Source organism: Natator depressus, chromosome 14, assembly GCF_965152275.1.
Source record: "Natator depressus isolate rNatDep1 chromosome 14, rNatDep2.hap1, whole genome shotgun sequence".
NCBI lineage: Eukaryota > Metazoa > Chordata > Testudines > Cheloniidae > Natator > Natator depressus.
The window spans coordinates 40,627,022-40,648,262 of NC_134247.1; the positions used below are offsets into that span (position 1 = coordinate 40,627,022).

The 21,241-nt window shown below is 50.6% G+C and overlaps 1 protein-coding gene across 1 annotated transcript in view; it reads left to right on the forward strand.

The window, feature by feature from the left end:
• Positions 1 to 14,048: 14,048 nt before the first annotated feature.
• LOC141998573 (uncharacterized) overlaps positions 14,049 to 21,241 on the forward strand; it is a 49,807-nt gene continuing 42,614 nt past the window's right edge. The window contains 4 exon segments of the mRNA XM_074971445.1: positions 14,049 to 14,087; positions 14,963 to 15,089; positions 15,683 to 15,796; positions 16,099 to 18,099. Coding sequence (XP_074827546.1) covers positions 14,064 to 14,087; positions 14,963 to 15,089; positions 15,683 to 15,796; positions 16,099 to 18,099 — 2,266 coding nt within the window. The 5' untranslated portion in view covers positions 14,049 to 14,063.

Sequence of the window (21,241 nt, forward strand, 5' to 3'; positions counted from 1 at the left end):
TCAAAAATCATGGGTCAGACCCCCAAAAATCGTGATATTGGCTGAAAAACGACGCCATTCTTACAAAAGACGAAATCACAATTTCTTTTTAAGCCCACCGGTTTTTTGATCTCCTCCTGCCTACTCCCAGTGCAGTGTGACTAGCACGGCACTGCCCACCCGTGCATATTTATGGAAGGGAAGTGGATTTTGGCTCCTGCTGCAGGAGTTCTCACAATAATGCAAAGATCTCGGACCTTTACGCAATTATGGAGCAGGGCCTGCAGGTGCCACTTCCTATCTCTTGCCCGCCCAGGCCATGGCAGTAACCTGTTCCCATAGCTGCTAAAGTTTGTGCAGCTCCATGCAGGACATTTTGCACCCTTGTGAAAGTCACTAGTTTCCCCTAAATGGTCCCTCGCCACCGGTTGTGAGAGGGACAACCACAGGAGGAACATTGAAGGCTCACTCACTGATGAGGAAACTTTTCTCCCCCTCAAAAAGTCGAGGCATGCCCCATACCTTTTGTGGCCCTTCTAATGCCTCCGATCCTGCCGATCTCCGGCAGGAAGCCCTGACTCAGGAGTGGGGGATGCAGAGGAAGATGATGGAATCTTCACTCTGCCTTGCTCCTGGTCCGGAGCAGTAGCAGTGCCCGGAGCAGCCCTACCATCTGCCTCGTTCTATCTCAGACACATGGAAATAAATTGGTTAGTCTCTAAGGTGCCCCGAGTACTCCTTTTCTTCTTGAAATCAATGGGGCCATTAGCAGTGCAGTAGTACAATGAAACGTGTAAGATTTTGCAGGATTGGGAATTTAGTTTGCTCGGCTTGGGGGTTTCTCTCTACTGATATTCGGTCTGTTCCTCACACCACAACTTTCCCCAGTTTCCTTCTTCTCTGACTGCAAAGTAAGTGTTTCTACGGATACCAAGATTATTTTTAATACGGTAGCAGCTAGAAGCTGCACCCAAGATCGCAGCTCTATTGTGCTCAGCATGGTACTCTATATACAGAGCATGAGAGACAGCGCCTAAGGGACAGAGCTTCTTGTCTATATACACAAAACAGACAGACACATGATTCTGTAGGTACTGGGAGCGTCTCCATGATTAAAGCCGGGTGCTTAAAGCAGGTTTTCAACTTCCGACATGTAAGAGAAATACATAAAGCATGGGGCCATGTTCCCAGCTGGTGTAAATCAGCCTAGATCCAGCAAAGTCAACACAGCTTTGCTAAGTGACAGCCAGTGAGATTCTGGCCCTTGTTTCTGCCCTGGAATCACAGTGTGATTAAGTGATTAGCTCCATTGTTGTAGCTGGAAATGGCTATTCTCTGTGATTTAGCTTCCCCAGGTTTGTGCTCCCTGGCAGCCGGATGCTGCGTCCTTGCCCTTTGAACTGGGATCACCCCCAAAATAAAGTCACACAGCCCTGTGTCTCCAGCTTTTTCCCTTTAGATCCCACCTTTTAGACCATGTGCATGCTGAGAGAAAAGAGGTTTTTTCTAACTAAGGGTCCCCAAACATTAGAAATAGATCTTGTACAAGCCTGCTGGAGACAAGGTAAGTCACAGCTTCACCTTGTTGTAGCTGATCGAGATCCACCCCACCCCACAGTGTTCCTCTCTACCAATTACACTGAGGTGAAACTACCACTTGCATTGTCTACACCAGGGTTGGTCAATAGGCGGGCCAGGGGACAAATCTGGATCTCCAGATACTTTTGAACAGACTGCAAAATCTTTTATTATCATTATTGTTATTATTGTTGTATTGTTTTCTCTGGAATCTGGACCTTGAGTATACCTTGACCAAGAAATTAGGACCCTGACCAAAAAAAACAAAAATTGTCCCTGATCTACAGTATGAGTTTACAATAAGAGAAAGAGAATCCACATCCTAGTGCAGACAAATCCTCAGAGACCGTCTCTTGGAGCAGGTTTCGCCCTTTAACACCTCCATGGCCACCTCAGTTAATGCTGATGGGCAGGAGAAATGCAAAATATTTCATATGTCTTTACCCAGCTTTGAATATATTTCATACACACGGGAACCAAGCTAAAGAGTCAGCACTCTATGGCACGCAGCTGAGGAATTCCTGATTTATGTGGCTACAGCCAGCACAAGAGACAGAGCACAGGCTAGCCAGTGACATGTCAGAGTAAAACCCCAGCTCTCATCAGAGGGACATGCCGGCCTATTCCCCATTGTTGTTGTGTCCTGCTGAACATCTAAGTTCCTAACTCCCCTCCCCAGGGAGAAGCAGAATTATGGTCACATCCTGGGTGATGACCAGTTGCAGCTTGTGTGCTGGTAACAAGCTGTGGCCTGTTTGCTCTTGGTTGATTCTCACTTGAGCTCATCAGTATTTTCTCCTGTCATCACCCTGAAAGTGAAAAGGTCTATAACTCTCTAATCACACCCGCAGCATGTTGGATCATATTAAAGAAGTTCTGTATTAAAATCACAAATGAGTTTGATTCCCCACAGTTTAAAATCCAGGGTATTACTAATTAAGAGGTCTCTTGGTTTTTGGTACTGTATCTCTCCCTCTATGTGTGAAACTTGCAAGCTGCTAATTGCGTTAGTACATTCTAAGACAGAGTCTGTTCTCCAAGCAATTCACACAGAGAGAGACTCAAAGCAATACTCTGTAACAACGGAAACAGCACCCAGAGACTCTGCGCCCTTTTGTTGTATTAACAATTGTGATTAAAATAGAGATAGAGGATGTATGTGGATGGATGCTTCGTGTAGATAATAACTGAATGATCAGGGAGGTGCCAGCCTCAGAATGCAGTGTCCATCGGCTGAAGAAGGCGTCAAGTGGAAATAACCAGAGGACCCCAGAAGGGCAGACTGGAATCCACCCAACAGCCTCAAGAATGGGAGAACCAAAGAACAAGATAACATCTGGCAGCACGGAGCCATCAGGAATGTGCTATCTGCTGATTGATTCAGCAACAGCATGATGAAGCAATTCCCATAGACTGGCATAGGAAGAAATTCCTATAAAAATGGACTCTAGAAAGTGAGAATTTTGGGAGTCTAATTCTGTAAACCAACTTCCAGGAGCATCAGATGAGCATCTGACAAGGCCCTGCTCCCTCCTCATGTCCAGGCCACCTGGCCAGTGGCTTGGCATGAGCAACTCTAAGGCTGGTAACTATGATAACAACCTTGCAGAACCTGTGTGTGTGTCTTTGTATGAATGAATGTGTGAATAAATATGAGACTGAATGGAATGTTATAGCTATAAGTAACTGCTTACTATGATTCTTTCTGTATTCACAATAAAAGTGGTATTTTGCCTTTTCCCCTTTAATAAGATCCTGCTGGTTTTTATTTTATTTGTATAACAAGCACCCCTGAATTCATGCCCTGCACACTAGTGTAATAATATTTGCACCAACATGCCTTCAAGGGTGTCAGTGAAAAGCTCAAACAACGAGGAGTCCTTGTGGCACCTTGGAGACTAACAAATTGATTTGGGCATATGCTTTCGTGCGCTAGAACTCACTTCATCAGATGCATGGAGTGGAAAATATAGGAGAAGGTATATATATACTTGTGGGGTTGGGGGTTTAAATTGCGACAGACACAAAGAAGGGGGCCCGATTAAATAAATTTGAGAACCACTGCTCTACACTATTATGGTCACCACTTTTATAAAATGAAGATAAAACTTCTACAAAGTCTGCCTTGTGAGGTATCATATGAAAAGTCATTGTCTGCCGAACATTATTGTTCTGTTAAAATGTATGTATTAACATTGGGTATGGAGTTATGAGATTTTGCTACATGTTTGTTCCTGAAACATGCCGTAACGCTGAAAAACGCCCTCAGAGCCAGGTGCTCTGTAAATCTGAAAGACTAGCTCCTCAGAGGCAGGTGCTAAGTGTCCATTGATTGCTTAGCCGGCCATTCACCAGCAGGGGAGTTGTGAATAAGAAATGTACTGGTTTCAGAGTGGTAGCCGTGTTAGTCTGTATCAGCAAAAAAGAACGAGGAGTACTTGTGGCACCTTAGAGAGTAACAAATTTATTTGGGCATAAGCTTTCGTGGGCTAAAACCCACTTCATCGGATGCATGCAGTGGAAAATACAGTAGGAAGATAGATAGATAGATTAGATATACAGAGAACATGAAAAAAATGGGTGTTACCATACCAACTCTAACCAGACTAATGGATTAAGGTGGGCTATTATCAGCAGGAGAAAAAAAGCTTTTGTAGTGCTAATCAGGATGGCCCATTTCCAACAGTTGACAAGAAGGTGTGAGTAACAGTAGGGGAAAAATTAGCATGGGGAAATAGTTTTTAGTTTGCCTAACGACTCGTCCACTCCCAGTCTTTATTCAAGCCTAATTTAATGGTGTCCAGTTTGCAAATGAATTCCAGTTCTGCAGTTTCTCATTGGATTCTGTTTTTGAAGTATTTTGTGGAAAAATTTGCAAAAAGAAAAGGAGGACTTGTGGCACCTTAGAGACTAACCAATTTATTTGAGCTTATATAAATTCTCTAAGGTGCCACAAGTCCTCCTTTTCTTTTTGCGAATACAGACTAACACGGCTGTTACTCTGAAACCTGTGGAAAAATTGTGACTTTTAAGTCTGTGATTGAGTGTCCAGGGAGATTGAAGTGTTCTCCGACTGGTTTTTGAATGTTATCATTCTTGACATCTGATTTGTGTCTATTTATTCTTTTGCATAGAGACTGTCCGGTTTGGCCAATGTACATGGTAGAGGGGCATTGCTGGCACATGATGGCATATATCACATTGGTAGATATGCAGGTAAACAAGCCCCTGATGGTGTGTCTGACGTCATTAGGTGCTATGATGGTGTCCCTTGAATAGATATGTGGAAAGAGTTGGCAATGTTGCAAGGATAGATTCCTGGGTTAGTGTTTTTGTTGTGTGGTGTGTGGTTGCTGGTGAGTATTTGCTTCAAGTTGGGGGGTTGTCTGTTAGCAAGGACTGGCTGGTCTCCCAAGATCTGTTTGAGTGAGGGATCGTCCTTCAGGATAGGTTGTAGATCCTTGATGATGCGCTGGAGAGGTTTTAGTTGGAGGCTGAACATGACGGCTAGTGGCGTTCTGTTACTTTCTTTGTTGGGCCTGTCCTGTAGTAGGAGACTTCTGGGTACTCTTCTGGCTCTGTCAATCTGTTTCTTCACTTCAGTCGGTGGGTACTGCAGTTTTTTCACCTGAAGAATGGTTGGAAGCTCACGTGTGCCACAGACTGATTGTCGCCTGCCCGCCAGCTGGGGGTTAACCTCAAAGACGAGAGTGGTATAAAAACAAGGGAGAGTGGCCTCCATTTTTACCTCTCCTTCCCCATCTTTTGGAAGGCAACAAAGTGCCTTTGAAAGAAAACAGGAGCACTGGAGACCAAGTGCTGGAAGGAAATCCAGTCTGGGTACTAAGAACTGTGAACTGCCTGCAACATGGGGTGGGGTGAGAAAAGCTGTTTGCTTCACATCTTACCTAGGTTGATAAAATGTAGGATTTAAAATGCATGTTGACCATTTATTTTTTCTGTAACCAAATTGGACCTTTTACACTTTTATCACTTGTAACCACTTACAATCTACCTTTCTCTCGTTAGTAAACTTATTTTATTGTTTTATCTAAACCAGTGTGTTTTCGTCGAAGTGTTTGGGGAATTTCACTTCAGATAACAAGGCTGTTGCCTGACCAGCATCCTCTGTGGGGAGGACAAACGAATTAAAGAGCTTGGACAGCACAGCGCACAGACTGGGCAGTACAAGACTCACATTTCTGGGGTGCAAGGCTGGGACTAGTGAATTGGTTTATGTTGCTCTGTAGTTTACTTCATGAGTGGCTGGCGAGTGGCACTCAGTCCTGTATAGCTGGGAGTGACTTTGAAGGCTGGTGGCTGTGTGGGAGAAGAGCCTGAAGGGGTTTGTTGTTGGAAGGGGGAAGCGGTGTGAAAGATGCCCTGGGATGGAGAACTAAGCAGTTCAACAGACTGTACCCTGGGGTGTCTCACACCCACTGTCTCCTGGGGCCCAGCATGGCACCATTGGGCTCTCATCATCCTGCTGCTGAAAGACGACCTGCGCAGGGCTAACCAGAGAGGGGGAACCAGCCGACATCCTCTATTCCACAAGCTTCGGCTAAATCCTGAACCACCCCTGGCATGTGACTTGGGGTTGTGCTGTCACCCTTCCCCTCACGCATCATTTTCCTTCCCCACCTTAGTTCTGCTCTCTCCTCTCTCTCCCTTTGCCTTGTGTCTCCTACAAGTCTGGCTCAGCCCGTCCAGACAACGCCACCTTTCTTCAGCCGCGCTTGTCGCCTGTGACCAGAAACGCTGCAGCATGGTGGGTTTCAGAGTAACAGCCGTGTTAGTCTGTATTCGCAAAAAGAAAAGGAGGACTTGTGGCACCTTAGAGACTAACCAATTTATTTGAGCATGAGCTTTTGCTTAAAAGCTTATGCTCAAATAGACTGGTTAGTCTGTAAGGTGCCACAAGTCCTCCTTTTGTTTTTGCAGCACGCTGGGTTGATCGCTAGGACCCAGGAGCGGCTGGGGGGCGGCTCTGGGGGGAGGATCGCGGGGCTCAGGCCCGGCCCAGGAAGTGACTCGCAGCCGCTGCGGGGACTCTGGCTCCCGGCGAGATCCCCGAGCCTCGGCGGCTGGTGCTGGGAGCCCGGAGCCCGGGTTGCAGCCGGGAGAGGGGAATCTCCAGCCGGGCCCTGCCCGCTGCTCCCCGGGAGCCTCTCCCAGGGCAGAGCCCCCAGCCCGGCCAGGGCCCCTTCCCTGCCCCGGGGGGCCCCGCTCGGAGGGAAGGTAAGAGAGACACGCCCCCCCGGCACCCCCGGGCTGCAGGGGGCAGAGGATAAAGAGATGCAGGGGGACCTGTGGGCAGGATGGGAGAAAGGGGGTGGGGGTGGCGGGTGATGGGGATGCAGGGGGGCAGGATGGGATGGGGGAGGGACAGGGATGATGGGGCGATGCAGGGGGAGGGGGGATGTGGGGTGGCTGGAGGGAAACTGTGAGAGCAAGCGCAGACTGGCTGGGGGAGGGGGACACAAGGCAGCTCCCCCCGCCCCATGGGGTAGGAGAGGGTGAGGGGCTGCCCCTCCCAGCAGCCAGCCAGTTTTCTTTTCCTGGATCTGGTCAAACAAGCTTTGGGGAGTGAGTGGGGAGGGGACTAACCCCTCACACGGGGGGGGGGGGGGGGGGCATTTCAGATTTTGAGTGTGGGGGGGGCAACTTTAACTGTGATTCCAGGAGCTACTTAGGCACCTGCAAACTCTTGAGGTTTTTTTGCTGACAGGCTCACCAGATCTAATTCTGACATTAAAAAAAGAGCATTAGATAAATATTAGACCCACTCAGCTCTAATACAGACATGTTCTCAAAGCTTGTGTCAAGTCACCTAAGGGACACCGGTTAGGTTTTGGAATTTTTAGTAACTCTTGAATACAACAATTGAAACAATTGTAGAAAAATCTGGATTTGTTCCTATCACTTTTTTTGCCGTTCACCAAGTTTGGAATAGATCATTTAACGTTCGGAACCATCCTCCTAGGGCAAGACCCCGTGAGTTTATACGGCACGTGCTCTAGGGGTGTTACCCCACTACAAATAGTAAGTTGAAGCTGACTCTAAACAGGAGTGAAACTGACACTTTAAAGTCCCTTTCCCAGTATTGCCAACTCCAAATGTTCAAAATAGTGAGACTGGCTCTAAAAATAATAGATTTGGAGTTTTTTATTTGCCTTCTGCTTTTTGAGCCTTTTGGGTGTACTGGGGTCTCATTTTGAAGCTTTCTCCACAGCCACAAGGGCGAGAAACTTCTTTTTTTTTTTTAAGAAGGAAGACTGAAATCATCACAGCTCCACCTGACTCCAGGAGCTGGGGCTTTAAGGAAAAGAATCATTCTCCTGAGAACTGAGTTGCAGTTCTCACAGGAGAATATTTAAAACCAAACACCAAGAAAATTCCAGATTTTAAAGCTGAGGGGGAAAAAATGAGCCTTCTGAGGTGTATCAAGGCCACGGCAGGCAGGAAAGGAAAATAAAGAGGCCCAGGAGCTCTGGGCAGCTCTTCCTCTTGGAAGGAAGTTGGAGGGTCAAATCTAGTCCTTAATCCAGTAAAACATCACCTCCACTCATAGATCTTAACGTGTGCTGAATAACTATGCACTTCCTACTTAAATAGCAGAGTCATCTTATCCAGGGCTACGCATTTTATACACACTGGCTCAGGGATCGTATTTACTGGCATATTCTGAACTGGGCTGAGCGCACAGATGGTGCCCAGGGAATAATACAAATCATGACTTTATGGACTCTGAGGATGCAATTTCTGTTCTTTGTTCTGCAATTGGCCTGGATCCAGCTGCAACCCTAAGAATCTGAGGCATGAACACGCCTGATATTCCTACGACCCTTTCTCATTCCTTCCTTTTCTCTTTCTCAGAACAAAAAATGACAAAACAAAATGGTTTCCAGTTAAAATGTAAAAATGCACAGCAGCCATTGTTCTACAACCCAGCCTGGGGCAGAACCTGCCACCCCTTTGGGACTCATGGATCTTCTCTCCTCTTTCTTCCTTCATCCTTCCTGACCTCTGTGCTCCTTTGCATGCTGTCAAGCTGGATGTCCTTCCCAACCACCTGTGACCATTTGCTGGAGTCTCAGAGAACCGACTGCCCTGTTTTGCTCCCATCTCGGAGTCCTCTTTTCCTGCAGCATGCCGCAGAGAGATAGGCTGGACCAGTGGATAGGGAGCTGGCCCTGGGAGACCTGGGTTCTACCCCCCATGCACTTCCTGTACGACCTCAGGCCAGTGCCTTAGGGACTGAATTTCAAAGTTTTTTAAAAAGAAAAGGAGGACTTGTGGCACCTTAGAGACTAACCAATTTATTTGAGCATAAGCTTTCGTGAGCTACAGCTCACTTCATCGGATGCATTACACGTTATGCATCCGATTAAGTGAGCTGTAGCTCACGAAAGCTTATGCTCAACTAATTTGGTTAGTCTCTAAGGTGCCACAAGTCCTCCTCTTCTTTTTGTGAATACAGACTAACACGGCTGCTACTCTGAAAGTTTTTTAGGCACCCAAAGGTGCAGCTAGGCATCTAGTGGGGTTTACAAAGCACCTGACCTTCTAGGCACTTTTGAAAATCGCATTAGGTGCCTAAACACCTTTGAAACTCTGGCCTTTAGTCTGTGTGTGCCTCAGTGTCCCATCTGTTCAATGGGGATAACAGCACTGCTCTGCGTCGCTGAGGGGCTGTGAGGCGGTTAGACCTTGTGAGGCACTCAGGCACTGTGGTGACGGTGCCACATAACTACCACAGGTGGAGTAGGAACCTCTCTATACCACTGCTGGCCCTTCCCTGGGTTTTGGCCCCTTCTTTTCACCTATGCCCCCAAATCACCCCCTTTTCTGAATGTAGCCTTTACTCTGGGGGGGAATTCTGGGCCGCTGCGCAAGGCAGAATTTTTGGGAAACTAAATGTTGTGTGTGCAGAATTTCCTTCCTTCCACAGAGCCCAGCTCACACAGAGAAGTCACTGCGGGTGGTGGGAGAGGGAGCTAGAGGGTTCCTGGCAGCTGCAGTTCCCAGCATGTCCTGAGGGAAGGAGCGGGTGGTGCTCAGGGTTCCCCGTGCAAGCCTGTGACCGAGCATCCAGCTGTTTTTCCCTCTGGATCCCAGGGCTGGGGAGGGGAGGTACCTGTGCAAGGGGGGGCCCTGTGGCTGGGCTTTGGGGGTGTGGGGATGCAGGTATCTGGACAAGGGGGGGCCCCGTGGCATAATTATGTCTTATTTTGACAAATAACATTTGCAGAATTTTACAATATTGTTTGCAGACTTTTTAATTTTTTTTTTTTTTTTTTTTTTTGGTGCAGACTTTTTAATTTTTTGGAGCAAAATGACCCCAGGAGTAAACCTTGGCACAGAGAGCTTGGCTGTATTTCTTCTGAGTCCTCCACATTCTTTCTTAAAACACTCTCCCACTTCCCCCCCACTTCCTGAAAAGGGATTCCTGTTTTACAGGCAATTACCAGCACTTTCTTATGTTAATCACCCTGCCTCTGTTTGTCAACACAAAACTGACTCTCTGCAGGACTCACATTCCTCACTGACTAAGAGCTCCACCTGGGACCACAGCGCCTGCATGAAACTCCTTGGGGGGTGGGCTGGGTCCTGCAATTGGCCCCCCTGCCCTCATGGCTCAGAAGCTCCAAGGCAAATATGCACAGGCCACCCCCTCCCTTCCCACATACCCACACCCTGCTCCCACCTTCTTATTTGATTTCTAATAAAAGACAAACTCATGACCTTTGGGGGTCTATTTCCTGACTGTTCAGGGTTGCCCGGGCTGCCCAAGGCCCTGGGCTGATTTCTGTACAGGATTCAGATCTCAGCCACACCCAGTGTCAGACCAGAGTCACTGCTGGGTATGGCAGGGGCTGAGTGTGGATGGGCCAATGGGATCAGCCTCCACCTGCCTGTCCCTGGGGGCTACAGGGGGAGACCAGGGGAGCTCATTCATCAGGTGTTGCCACCAGAGGGCTCCAGTTCTGGCTAAGGGAGAAGAGGAGGCTGGTGTGTGTCTCGCTGCTCATGTTATTATAGCCCTGGAGTGCAGCTCCCCGGATCAGAAGCTGCTGCCCCCTGCATTTAGACCTGGGAGCCCAGACTGAGAAGCTGCTTCTTACCCAGCAGAGAAGAGACCTTTGTTAAAGCCCCTCTGTGCCCAGCCAAGGTGGGGACTTTCTCCAGTGGCTGGAACTAGCCCCTGGGGCTCTGCTGACCCCAGCTTCTGAGTTGGAGCCTGCAGATGATGAGATGTGGGGAAGGGCTGGGGGCCGGGCAGAAAAGTGACTCTTCCCAAAGGTTTCAGAGTAACAGCCGTGTTAGTCTGTATTCGCAAAAAGAAAAGGAGGACTTGTGGCACCTTAGAGACTAACCAATTTATTTGAGCATGAGCTTTCGTGAGCTACAGCTCACTTCATCGGATGCATACTGTGGAAACTGCAGAAGACATTATATGCACAGAGACCATGAAACAATACCTCCTCCCACCCCACTCTCCTGCTGGTAATAGCTTATCTAAAGTGATCATCAAGTTGGGCCATTTCCAGCACAAATCCAGGTTTTCTCGCCCTGCGCCCCCCTCCCCCCCCCCAAACTCACTCTCCTGCTGGTAATAGCCCATCCAAAGTGACCACTCTCTTCACAATGTGTATGATAATCAAGGTGGGTCATTTCTTGCACAAATTCAGGTTCTCTCACCCCCTCACCTCCCTCCAAAAACCACACACACAAACTCACTCTCCTGCTGGCAATAGCCTATCCAAAGTGACCACTGTCCTTACAACGTGCATGAAAATCAAGGTGGGCCATTTCCAGCACAAATACAGGTTTTCTCACCCCCCCCTTTTTTTTTCCCCTCAAAAAACACACACACACACAAACTCACTCTCCTGCTGGTAAGAGCTTATCCAAAGTGATCACTCTCCCTTGTAAGGAGAGTGGTCACTTTGGATAGGCGATTACCAGCAGGAGAGTGAGTCTGTGTGTGTATGGAGGTGGGGGGGTGAGAAAACCTGTATATGTGCTGGAAATGGCCCACCTTGATTATCATGCACATTGTAGCGAGAGTGGTCACTTTGGATAAGCTGTTACCAGCAGGAGAGTGAGTTTGTGTGTGTGGTTTTTGGAGGGGGGTGAGGGGGTGAGAGAACCTGAATTTGTGCAGGAAATGGCCCACCTTGATTATCATACAGATTGTGAAGAGAGTGGTCACTTTGGATGGGCTATTACCAGCAGGAGAGTGAGTTTGTGGGGGGGAGGGGAGGCTGAGAAAACCTGGATTTGTGCTGGAAATGGCCCAACTTGATGATCACTTTAGATAATCTATTACCAGCAGGAGAGTGGGGTGGGAGGAGGTATTGTTTCATGGTCTCTGTGCATATAATGTCTTCTGCAGTTTCCACAGTATGCATCCGATGAAGTGAGCTGTAGCTCACGAAAGCTCATGCTCAAATAAATTGGTTAGTCTCTAAGGTGCCACAAGTACTCCTTTTCTTTCTTCACAAAGGACTCCTTTCAGGGACCAGCCAGTGAATTTGGCCTGCATGGGGAGGGGCTCCCTGTGTCTATGAGTCCCAGAGCTGCTGCCCTCATGGACACAGCCAGGTTCAAACCCTGTTAGCAGTGGGAGGGACTGATCTGCCTAATGAGAGCCAAGGGCGAGGGAAAATAATAAAAAGGGAGAGTGGAGGGACTGGCAGGGGCAGCAGGAGCAAGAAGGGGGAAGGCAGGTTCCCAGCTCCCAGCCCTGCCCCGATCCATTCCCTGCACCCTCCTGGGCAGACTGACTCTCCTGGGAACAAGGGGAGGAGCTGAGAGAGGAAAAGCCAGTTGCTGACTCTGCTGAACACCCCACTACTGGGGTGGGGGGAAGGGGGAGCGGCTAGAGGGGGTTACACTACACTAATGGTTTCCAACCTTTTTACGCAAAAGATCAACTTTTGAATTTGGATCTACCCTGCCCCTTCTCTGAGGCCCCGCCCCACTCCATCCCCCCTCCTTCCATGACATGCTCTCCCGCACCCTCACTCACTTTCACTGGGCTGGGGCAGAGGGTTGGGGTGCTGGAGGGGGTTCAGGCTTTGGGCTGGGGCTGAGGGCGACTTCCCCCAGCGCCGGTGGGTGCTCATGCCCGCTTGCTCCCTGCCCCTCCCCAACTCCACCCCTTCCCCATCCCCATTCCCTGCCCCCCTTCCAACCCCTTCCCCAAAGTACATGCCCCAAATCCACCCCCTCCCTGCCCCTATTGGATCCCTTCCCCAAATCCCCACCCTGGGAGAAGCAGGACCCATCCGCGTGCTCGGGGGAAGGCAGAGCGGAGGTGAGCTCGGGTGGGGAGCTCCTGGTGGGTGCTGTGCAGGCACCAATTTTCCCCGTGGGTGCTCCAGCCCCAGAGCACCCACGGAGTCGGCGCCTATGCCTGAGGGGCTTGGGGTATGGAGGGGGCTCTTGGCTGAGCCTGGGGCAGGAGGTTGGGGTGCAGAAGGGTGTGAGGGGTGCAAGCTCTGGACCGGAGTTTGGGTGCAGGAGGGGGCTCTGGGCTGGGGCAGAGTGTTGGGGTACAGGAGGGGGTGCAGGGTGCAGGCTCTCGGAGGGCCTTTGGGTGCATGAGGGGGCTCACGGCTGGGGTAGGGGGCTCAGGGCACAGGAGGGGGTTTGGGGTGCTGGCTCTGGGAGGGCACTCTGGGCTGGGGTTGGGGTTTGGGAGGGGGTGCATGTTGCAGGCTCCGGCGGGGTGGCACTTACCTCAGGCAGTAGTGCTGCAGGGCTAAGGCAGGCTCCCTGCCTACCCTGCCCCCACGCCACTCCTGGAAGTGGCCGGCTCGTCCCTGTGGCCTGGGGGGGGGGGCGGACACAGCTCCGCGCCCTGTCCCTCTCTGCAGGCACTGCCCCCACAGCATCCAGTTGCAGTTCCCCGTTTCTGGCCAATGGGAGTTGCGTGGGCAGTGCCTGCAGACAGGAGCAGCGAGCTGAGACCCCCCTGTGCCCCACCCCCAGGGGCTGCGCTGCCGCAGGGCCGTGCCAGCTGCTTCCGGGAGTGGCATGGGGCGAGGGCAGGCAGGGAGCCTGTCTGAGCCCCGTTGCACCGCTGGACATTTAGCGGCCTGTGATCGAGATCGACTGTCAGAGGCTCCAGGATCCACTGGTTGGTGACAACTGCACTACGTTGTAGGGCAATCCCTTGAAGTGGCTCCTTTGATTCTGCTCTTTTTCTTGAGTTTGGCGCAGAGATGCTGTTATGGGGAGAGTTTAAAACTGCCCCGGTGGGTTTAGTCCTGCTGGGATGGGCCTGGTCTGGGTTGTAATAAACTTGGTTACTTTCCAGCATGGCAGAGGCCAGAGCGTCTGTGTGCAGGGAGAGAGCCTGGGGGGAATGGGGGTGTCACATGGACTCAAGCACCTTCTGAAACCCCCCTCCCCTCCCATTGCCTCTCTCGCCCTGACAGGCTGAGGAATCACGTCCACATTTTGCTCCAGATCGACCCAGGAGACAGGGCAGGGAAATGGCTGTGATGGAGCCAGCTGAGGTAGGGGCTTTTCAGGGGGCTGCTGGGCGGGTGGAGGGAGAGAGAGGGAGGAGACAGGGTGTGATAAACCTGTTGATTTTCTGAGCTGGCCCATTGGCTGGGGGGAAACATTCCCCCATTTCTGAAACAGGTAAGACCAGTGATGAGCTGCCAAAAGCTGAAGAAGTGGTTCCTTCACTCGCTCCAGGTCTTCGGCGGCACTTCGGCGGCAGGTCCTTCAGTCGCTCCGGGTCTTTGGCGGCACTAAAGGACGTGCCGCCGAAGTGCCACCGAAGACCTGGAGCGAGTGAAGGACCCACCGCCAATGTGCCACCGAAGACCCGGAGTGCCGCCAGGTGAATAAAAATTACAAAGGGATTCTCACGGGAGCCTCCCCAGCCGAGAGAACAGGCAGGCCAGACCGGTTCTAAACCGGCTTCAGAATTTAACAACCGGTTCGCGTGAACCGGTGCGAACTGACTCCAGCTCACCACTGGGTAACACCCCCCTCAGCAGGGCTGAGAACATTTTCCAGACTCCCAGTGCTGGAGCCTGACCCCACTGGCCAGAGGCTGCTGTGAAATACGAAGGGAAGCTGTCGGGATTCCTGTCCCTGTGCCCGGCTCGGAGCTCTGCTTCCTGTACCAGCCTGTGGCTGGCAGGCGTGTGGGAAATGAGAAATGCCCTGCTCCGTCCGCTGGGGGGACAAGGAGCTCTCACCTTCTCCCACCCCCTGAAGTGTCCTGGCTGCTCCGAGCAGGGTGGGGGTGGGATTCTGATTTTCTAGGCCCCCCCGAGCTTCCGAGATATTCATTTTTTCTTCTTCCTTCCCTGTGTGACCAGTGGGGTTGTGGCTGGGGCAGCAGGCGCTGAGCGGGAGACTCTTGTTGTTCCAGATGCCGGTGACCTTCGAGGAGGTGGCTGTGTATTTCACCCAGGGGCAGGGGACTCTGCTGGACCCCGCTCAGAGAGCCCTCTACAGGGACGTCATGCAGGAGAACTACGAGACGGTGACCTCGCTGGGTAAGGGATTCCTGTCCCCTCGGTTATTAGAAAGTTTCTGGCCTGCATTTCTGACTCTGGTCAGGTTCTTCCCTGGTCAGTTAGATTGCAGGGGAATGGGTTCCATAGTCCAGAGCTGCCGTGTGAGAGAGGCCTGCATCTCCAAACCCCCTCCAGTGGGACCAGAGTGTCAAAGCGGAGACGCTAAACCCTCCCCACCATTCCAGCTTTCAAGGCCAAGAAGCCATGTATTGTCCTGTGTGTATTGTTTCTCATTTGCACACAGAATCCCTGTTCACCTCCCTCCTTGGGACTAGCTCCAGCCCTGGGGAGGGCTCTGGGCTCTGCAGGGGTAACTCCAGAGCTGTGTGTGCATCAGCAAGGGCCCCAGAGTGCACAGATCCTGCAACCTCCTAGAGAGGGTGTAAAAATTCTCTCCACCTCCCCAGGCATCTCTCCCAAGCGGGCTCAGTGACTATGTTCCTGTCCCTTTGGATTCCTTATTCTCCCAGCACAGCAGGGGGACAGGTTCCACTCATGGATTGTCCTTTGTGACAGACACACTCCCAATCCTCCATGCAACCTGATCTGGTCTGATTTCACCCCCTGCGCAGGATTTCCATTTCCCAAACCTGACCTGATCGCCCGGCTGGAACGAGGGGAAGGGCCGTGGGTCCCGGATCTCCAGGCCTCGGTGGAAAAAGAGATCCCAAGAGGCACTTGCACAGGTGAGGACTGACAGAAACCATCGGGCGAATTAAGGAAAAAGTTGAGAATCCCAGAAATGTGGTGTGAGTAAGAGCCCTCAGTTGTTCCTCATCTCAGCCGGAGTAGGGCCGTAGTCAGCAGATATTGCTCATGTCTTTCCACCCAGCCTGTAAGCTGCAGGAGTTTCCTTCCCATCTTTCCTTCTGCATGAGTGTTTGGGTGGGAAGTAGAGGCAGAATCCAATTACTCAACCTTCACAGTGTTAGCAGATTCCTCTTTCTCCCTAGCACAATGACTCCTGTCTTGATTGTCTCTCTCCCAGCAGGTGATGAGCAAGGGAGTGAGAGCGAGGAAGGGAATCACCAGGAGGAAGTTCCTGGGGAAGTGGAACCACAGGGGACCTTTGTGGGAAGAGTTGAAGGGAATTTTTCCCAGTGCTTGGAGGAGGGAGAAGCCTGCGGAAATTGGCACAGGTCAGAGAGGTTGTTGGGAAACCACCCAAGGAAGAAAGTGGATGAATCTATTAAAACTGGGGGAGGAGACAAGGATTCCACAGCTCACCACACAAATCCCAAGGAAGAGAAACCCTACCAGTGCCTTGAATGTGGGAAAAGATTCATTCTGAAATCACACCTTGTGAAACATCAGATAATCCATATTGGAGAGAAACCTCTTCAATGCTTGGACATTATGGAAAGCTTCAGTACCTGCTCACTTCTTAATAACCATGGGAAAAGCCACATGGGAGAGAATCCCTATCCATGCCTCAAGTGCGGGAAATGTTTCAGTGGGAAGTTAGAACTAATTAGACATCAGACAGTCCACACAGGAGAGAGACCCCACAAGTGCTTGGACTGTGGGAAAAGTTTCATGTGGAGATCACATCTTATTAGACATCAGAGAGTCCACACAGGAGAGAGAGCATATAAATGCTTGGTGTGTGGGAAAAGCTTCAGTGACAGCACAAACCTTACTAACCATCGGAGAATCCACAGAGGAGAGAGACCCTATAAATGCCTCGATTGTGGGAACTCTTTTGGTTGGAAGTCCAATCTTATCACACATCAGAGAATCCACACAGGAGAGAGACCCCATAAGTGCTTGGACTGTGGGAAAAGTTTCACACAGCGATCAGCACTTGTTACACATCAGACAATCCACCCAGGAAAGGGACGCTATAAATGCTTGGAGTGTGGGAAAAGTTTCAGTTGGAAGTCAGGCCTTATAACACATCAGAGAATCCACACAGGGGAGAAACCCCATAAGTGCTTGGACTGTGGGAAAAATTTCATACAGAGATCAAACCTTACTAAGCATCAGGCAATCCACACTGGAGAGAGACCCCATAAGTGCTTGAACTGTGAGAAAAGTTTCACATTGAGATCAGCCCTTGTTACACATCAGGCAGTCCACACCGGAGAGAGACCCCATAAGTGCTTGGACTGTGGGAAAAGTTTCACATGGCGATCAGGCCTTGTTACCCACCAGGCAATCCACACAGGAGAGAGACCCCATAAGTGCTCGGACTGTGGGAAAAGTTTCATACAGAAAGCACACCTTATTAGACATCAGACAGTCCACACAGTAGAGAGACCCCATAAGTGCTTGGACTGTGGGAAAAGTTTCACGCAGAGATCAGCACTTGTTACACATCAGACAGTCCACACAGGAGAGGGACGCTATACATGCTTGGAGTGTGGGAAAAGTTTCAGTTGGAAGTCAAGCCTTATAACACATCAGAGAATCCACACAGGGGAGAAACTCCATAAGTGCTTGGACTGCGGGAAAAATTTCATACAGAGATCAAACCTTACTAAGCATCAGGCAATCCACACAGGAGAGAGACCCCATAAGTGCTTGGACTGTGGGAAAAGCTTTAGCTGCAGCTCACAACTCACTCAACATCAGAGAACCCATACGGGAGAAAGACCCTATAAATGCCTCGAGTGTGGGAAAAGTTTCATTGCGAGGTCTCATCTTGTTGCACATCACAGAATTCACACCGGTGACAAACTTCAGAAATGCCTCAACTGTGGGAAATGTTTCATGTGGAACTCTACGCTTATAATACATCAGAGGATCCACACAGGAGAAAGACCTTATAAGTGCTTGGTCTGTGGGAAAAGTTTCACACTAAGATCATGCCTGAAAACACATCAGGTAACCCACACGGGAGAAAGACCCCATAAGTGCTTGGACTGTGGGAAGAGTTTCACACTGAGATCAAACCTCATTAAACATGGGAGAATCCACACAGGATCTAAACTTCATAAATGCCTTGCCTGTGGAGAAAGCTTCATTCAGCGATCACACCTCATTAAACATCAGAGAATCCACTAAAGTTTGAGATTCAATCTGAGCTCACACATCAGTGATCCATACAACAGAGAGAGCTTGAATGTGGGGAAAGGTTCATTTGGTGCTCCTGGAGTATCAGGCACCCGCAAATCTACATAGGGAAGAAACCTCTGAGATGTTCTCAGTGTGGAAAATGCTCCAAGTGGAGCTAAGACAAAGTTGGACGTGAGAGACTCCTCCACACAGTACGGAAATTTTCTCAGGGCTCTGACTAAGCCATAGTAATCAATTTCCTCATTCCCACACACATCAGGGGCATTTGGCTCCCAAGGACCCAGCTGCCCATCACTGGAAGGAGGATCCAGCAGCAGCTGATCATCAGCTAGTCAGTGACCCTCTGGTTCTGCTTGGTCTAAGCAAACCCCAGGCAGAGAGGGAGAAGCCCCGATCAGCCCCTCCTCCCTGCTACAGCCCTGGCTGCTGAGCTGATGGGCCAGAGGGGGGAAGGGAGAGAGAGAAACTCCTCCAGCTGCTCCCTCTGCCTGGCTGAAGTTCCCCCGTCTCCCTTCCCCTCCCAGCCGGGATCCCCCTGCCATGGAGATGAGGAGAAGGACACTTGGGCCAGGCCCCACTTTCACTCTTGACACCCGTCTCCATCCCCCATCTTCCAGCAGCCCCTGGGTTGGGCTCCCCCACTTACCTGGAGCGTCCCTGGAGCTGGTTATTCCTCCCCTCCCTGAATGCCCCAGGGCGCTGGGCTCTGGGGGATCAAATATTGAGGGACCAGGCTGACGGGTTGTGGGGAGGACACTGAGGATTGAATGGTTGGGGTGGTGGAGCTGGGAAGCAGGGGGAGCTGGGTGCTGGATTATCGAGTGTTTTGGGGATCATGGGATAAGAGGCGAGGGAGAGCACAGGGGTAGAGAGGTGCTGCCTCTCATCACTCTTCCCTTCTGTCCCTTCTCCCTGCCCCCTCTGCATTCAGACAGCACCACTGGGAGGGGCTGATTCCCACAGGACCCTTTGTGGGAGGCCTGGAGATCCCACCTCTGCCTCCGCAGCATCAGCCTCCGAGCATCTGTCTATGGTAGGAAAATGGTTGGGATTAGGCAGCTCGTCTCCCCTGACGCTCCAACACTCTTTCTAGTCACACTGACCCTGAAGTATATTATCTATTCTGACCCTCGCCATGAGCAGAGTGATCGTTAGTCCCTGACTTTCCCCCTTTGGGGCCGGATTGTCTCATTCCCAGCCAGTCTCATATTACTCCAGGCTGTGCTGAAAAGCATTGATATTAGCTTTGATATTAGCTTAGTTTAGATGTAGCTCAGATTTATTGAGGACTTAATGAATGCCAGAATAGTCCTTTTTTATTTTATTTTAACCGTATTCTACCCTTTGTGATGTGAACTTTGTTTTATTTGAAGAATGGCAAAGGTCTGTATGTCTCAGCACATACACTGAGGGTGCCAGCTCGCGTCACGTCCGAGAGGCAGAGATGGAAACGGGGAATGAAATCACGGCCTGAGCCCTGCAGTGCCGTGACTTAGGGCCCAGCCACCCTTCAGAGGCTGCTGCGGCGGAACTGCACTGATGCAGCTTTTGCGCTTGGAGGGGGACGCTACGTGGACCAACGAAAGGGGTTCTCCCATCGGCGTAGGTCACCCACCTCCCCAAGAGGCGGCAGCTACGTCGATGGGAGAAGTCCTCCTGTTGCCGTAGTGCTGTCTACACCAGAAGTTAGGTTGGTACAGCTGCGTCGCTCGGGGGTGTGGAGTTTCACAAGTGACGTAGGTTGCGAGCGCAGACCAAGCTGCAGCGTCAGGAGGAGAAGAGGGTGGGAGGTGAGGAGAACAGAGCTGGGAAATGGCTGGGTTTGCTCTTCAGAGGCAGACGGCTGAGGCTGAGAACTGTGAACTCGCTGCACCAGAGCCAGAGAGACACTAGACCTGACCTATGAGTGTTGTGTGAAGCTTCCCCTGCAATCTAAAGGACCATGAACGACACCCCAAAAATGATTGGGGGAGGGAGCAGCGTCCCCCTGTTGCTGAGGTGCTGAGTATGGGCACAGGCAAGAAGGGAGCCAGGGATGTCAACAGACCTGGGCAACCTTGAAACCAGGCCAACCCCTAGCATTGAGGCCAGAGGGAGATGAGGAGCCCTAGAGCCCTGCCGGTCACCCCCTCCCCATCTGCCGCGGTGTCCTATGTGGGGACGAGAGAAACTGTCTCTGCCCCACTCACCCCACACTCATCCCTCCTTCCTGAGATCTTTGGATTCCCTGCTCTCAGAGTGTTTCCTTTTGTGATGGGGTCCCAGTGTCTCTCGTGGCTTCTCACCACTTTTCTATCATTTATACGTGTGGCTCTGTTTTTGGTTCTTGTGAGAGTTGGGCGTGGCACTGTGCTGGGATGGAACCGAAAAGTACCCCCCGAGCTGGGCTGGCGGTGGGGAATGGAGTCTGTCTTTGTTCGTCCTTTGGAATAATAAAGTAGCATTTAATTTCTCCCACTGCCAGTCTCCTTCGTTTTGCATTAAATACCCACCAGATTCAGAGTGGAAGTTAAAAGTGAAAGCAATGCAGATATGGTCTGGGATGGGAATGCTCAGTGAGGTCACCCAGCCAGCCTCACGCCTGCCTTCTTGTAGACTCTGTCTAACTTCCCATAGAGTTAAAAATCTCTGCAATCTGGTGCCCTTCTCCCTGACCCCAGTACAAATCAGGAAGAATTCGACTGGGTTTCCGGGGTCATTATCTTCTCCCTCACCCTGGTGTAAACCAGAAGTAATCCCACTGGAACCCTTTGAACTGTCTACACCAGTGTGGACTTGTTGTGAGAGGAAAACCAGACCATGGGCCTTTAAGTGTGTTAGCAGGAACAATACTCACACATAGAGAGTGGTATTGTCACCCCAACACTTCAAAAATCATGGGTCAGACCCCCAAAAATCGTGATATTGTCTGAAAAATCACGCCATTCTTACAAAAAGACGAAATCACAATTTCTTTTTAAGTCCACCTGTTTTTTGATCTCCTCCTGCCTACTCCCAGTGTAGTGTGACTAACACGGCACTGCCCACCCGTGCATATTTATGGAAGGGAAGTGGATTTTGGCTCCTGCTGCAGGAGTTCTCACAATAATGCAAAGATCTCGGACCTTTACGCA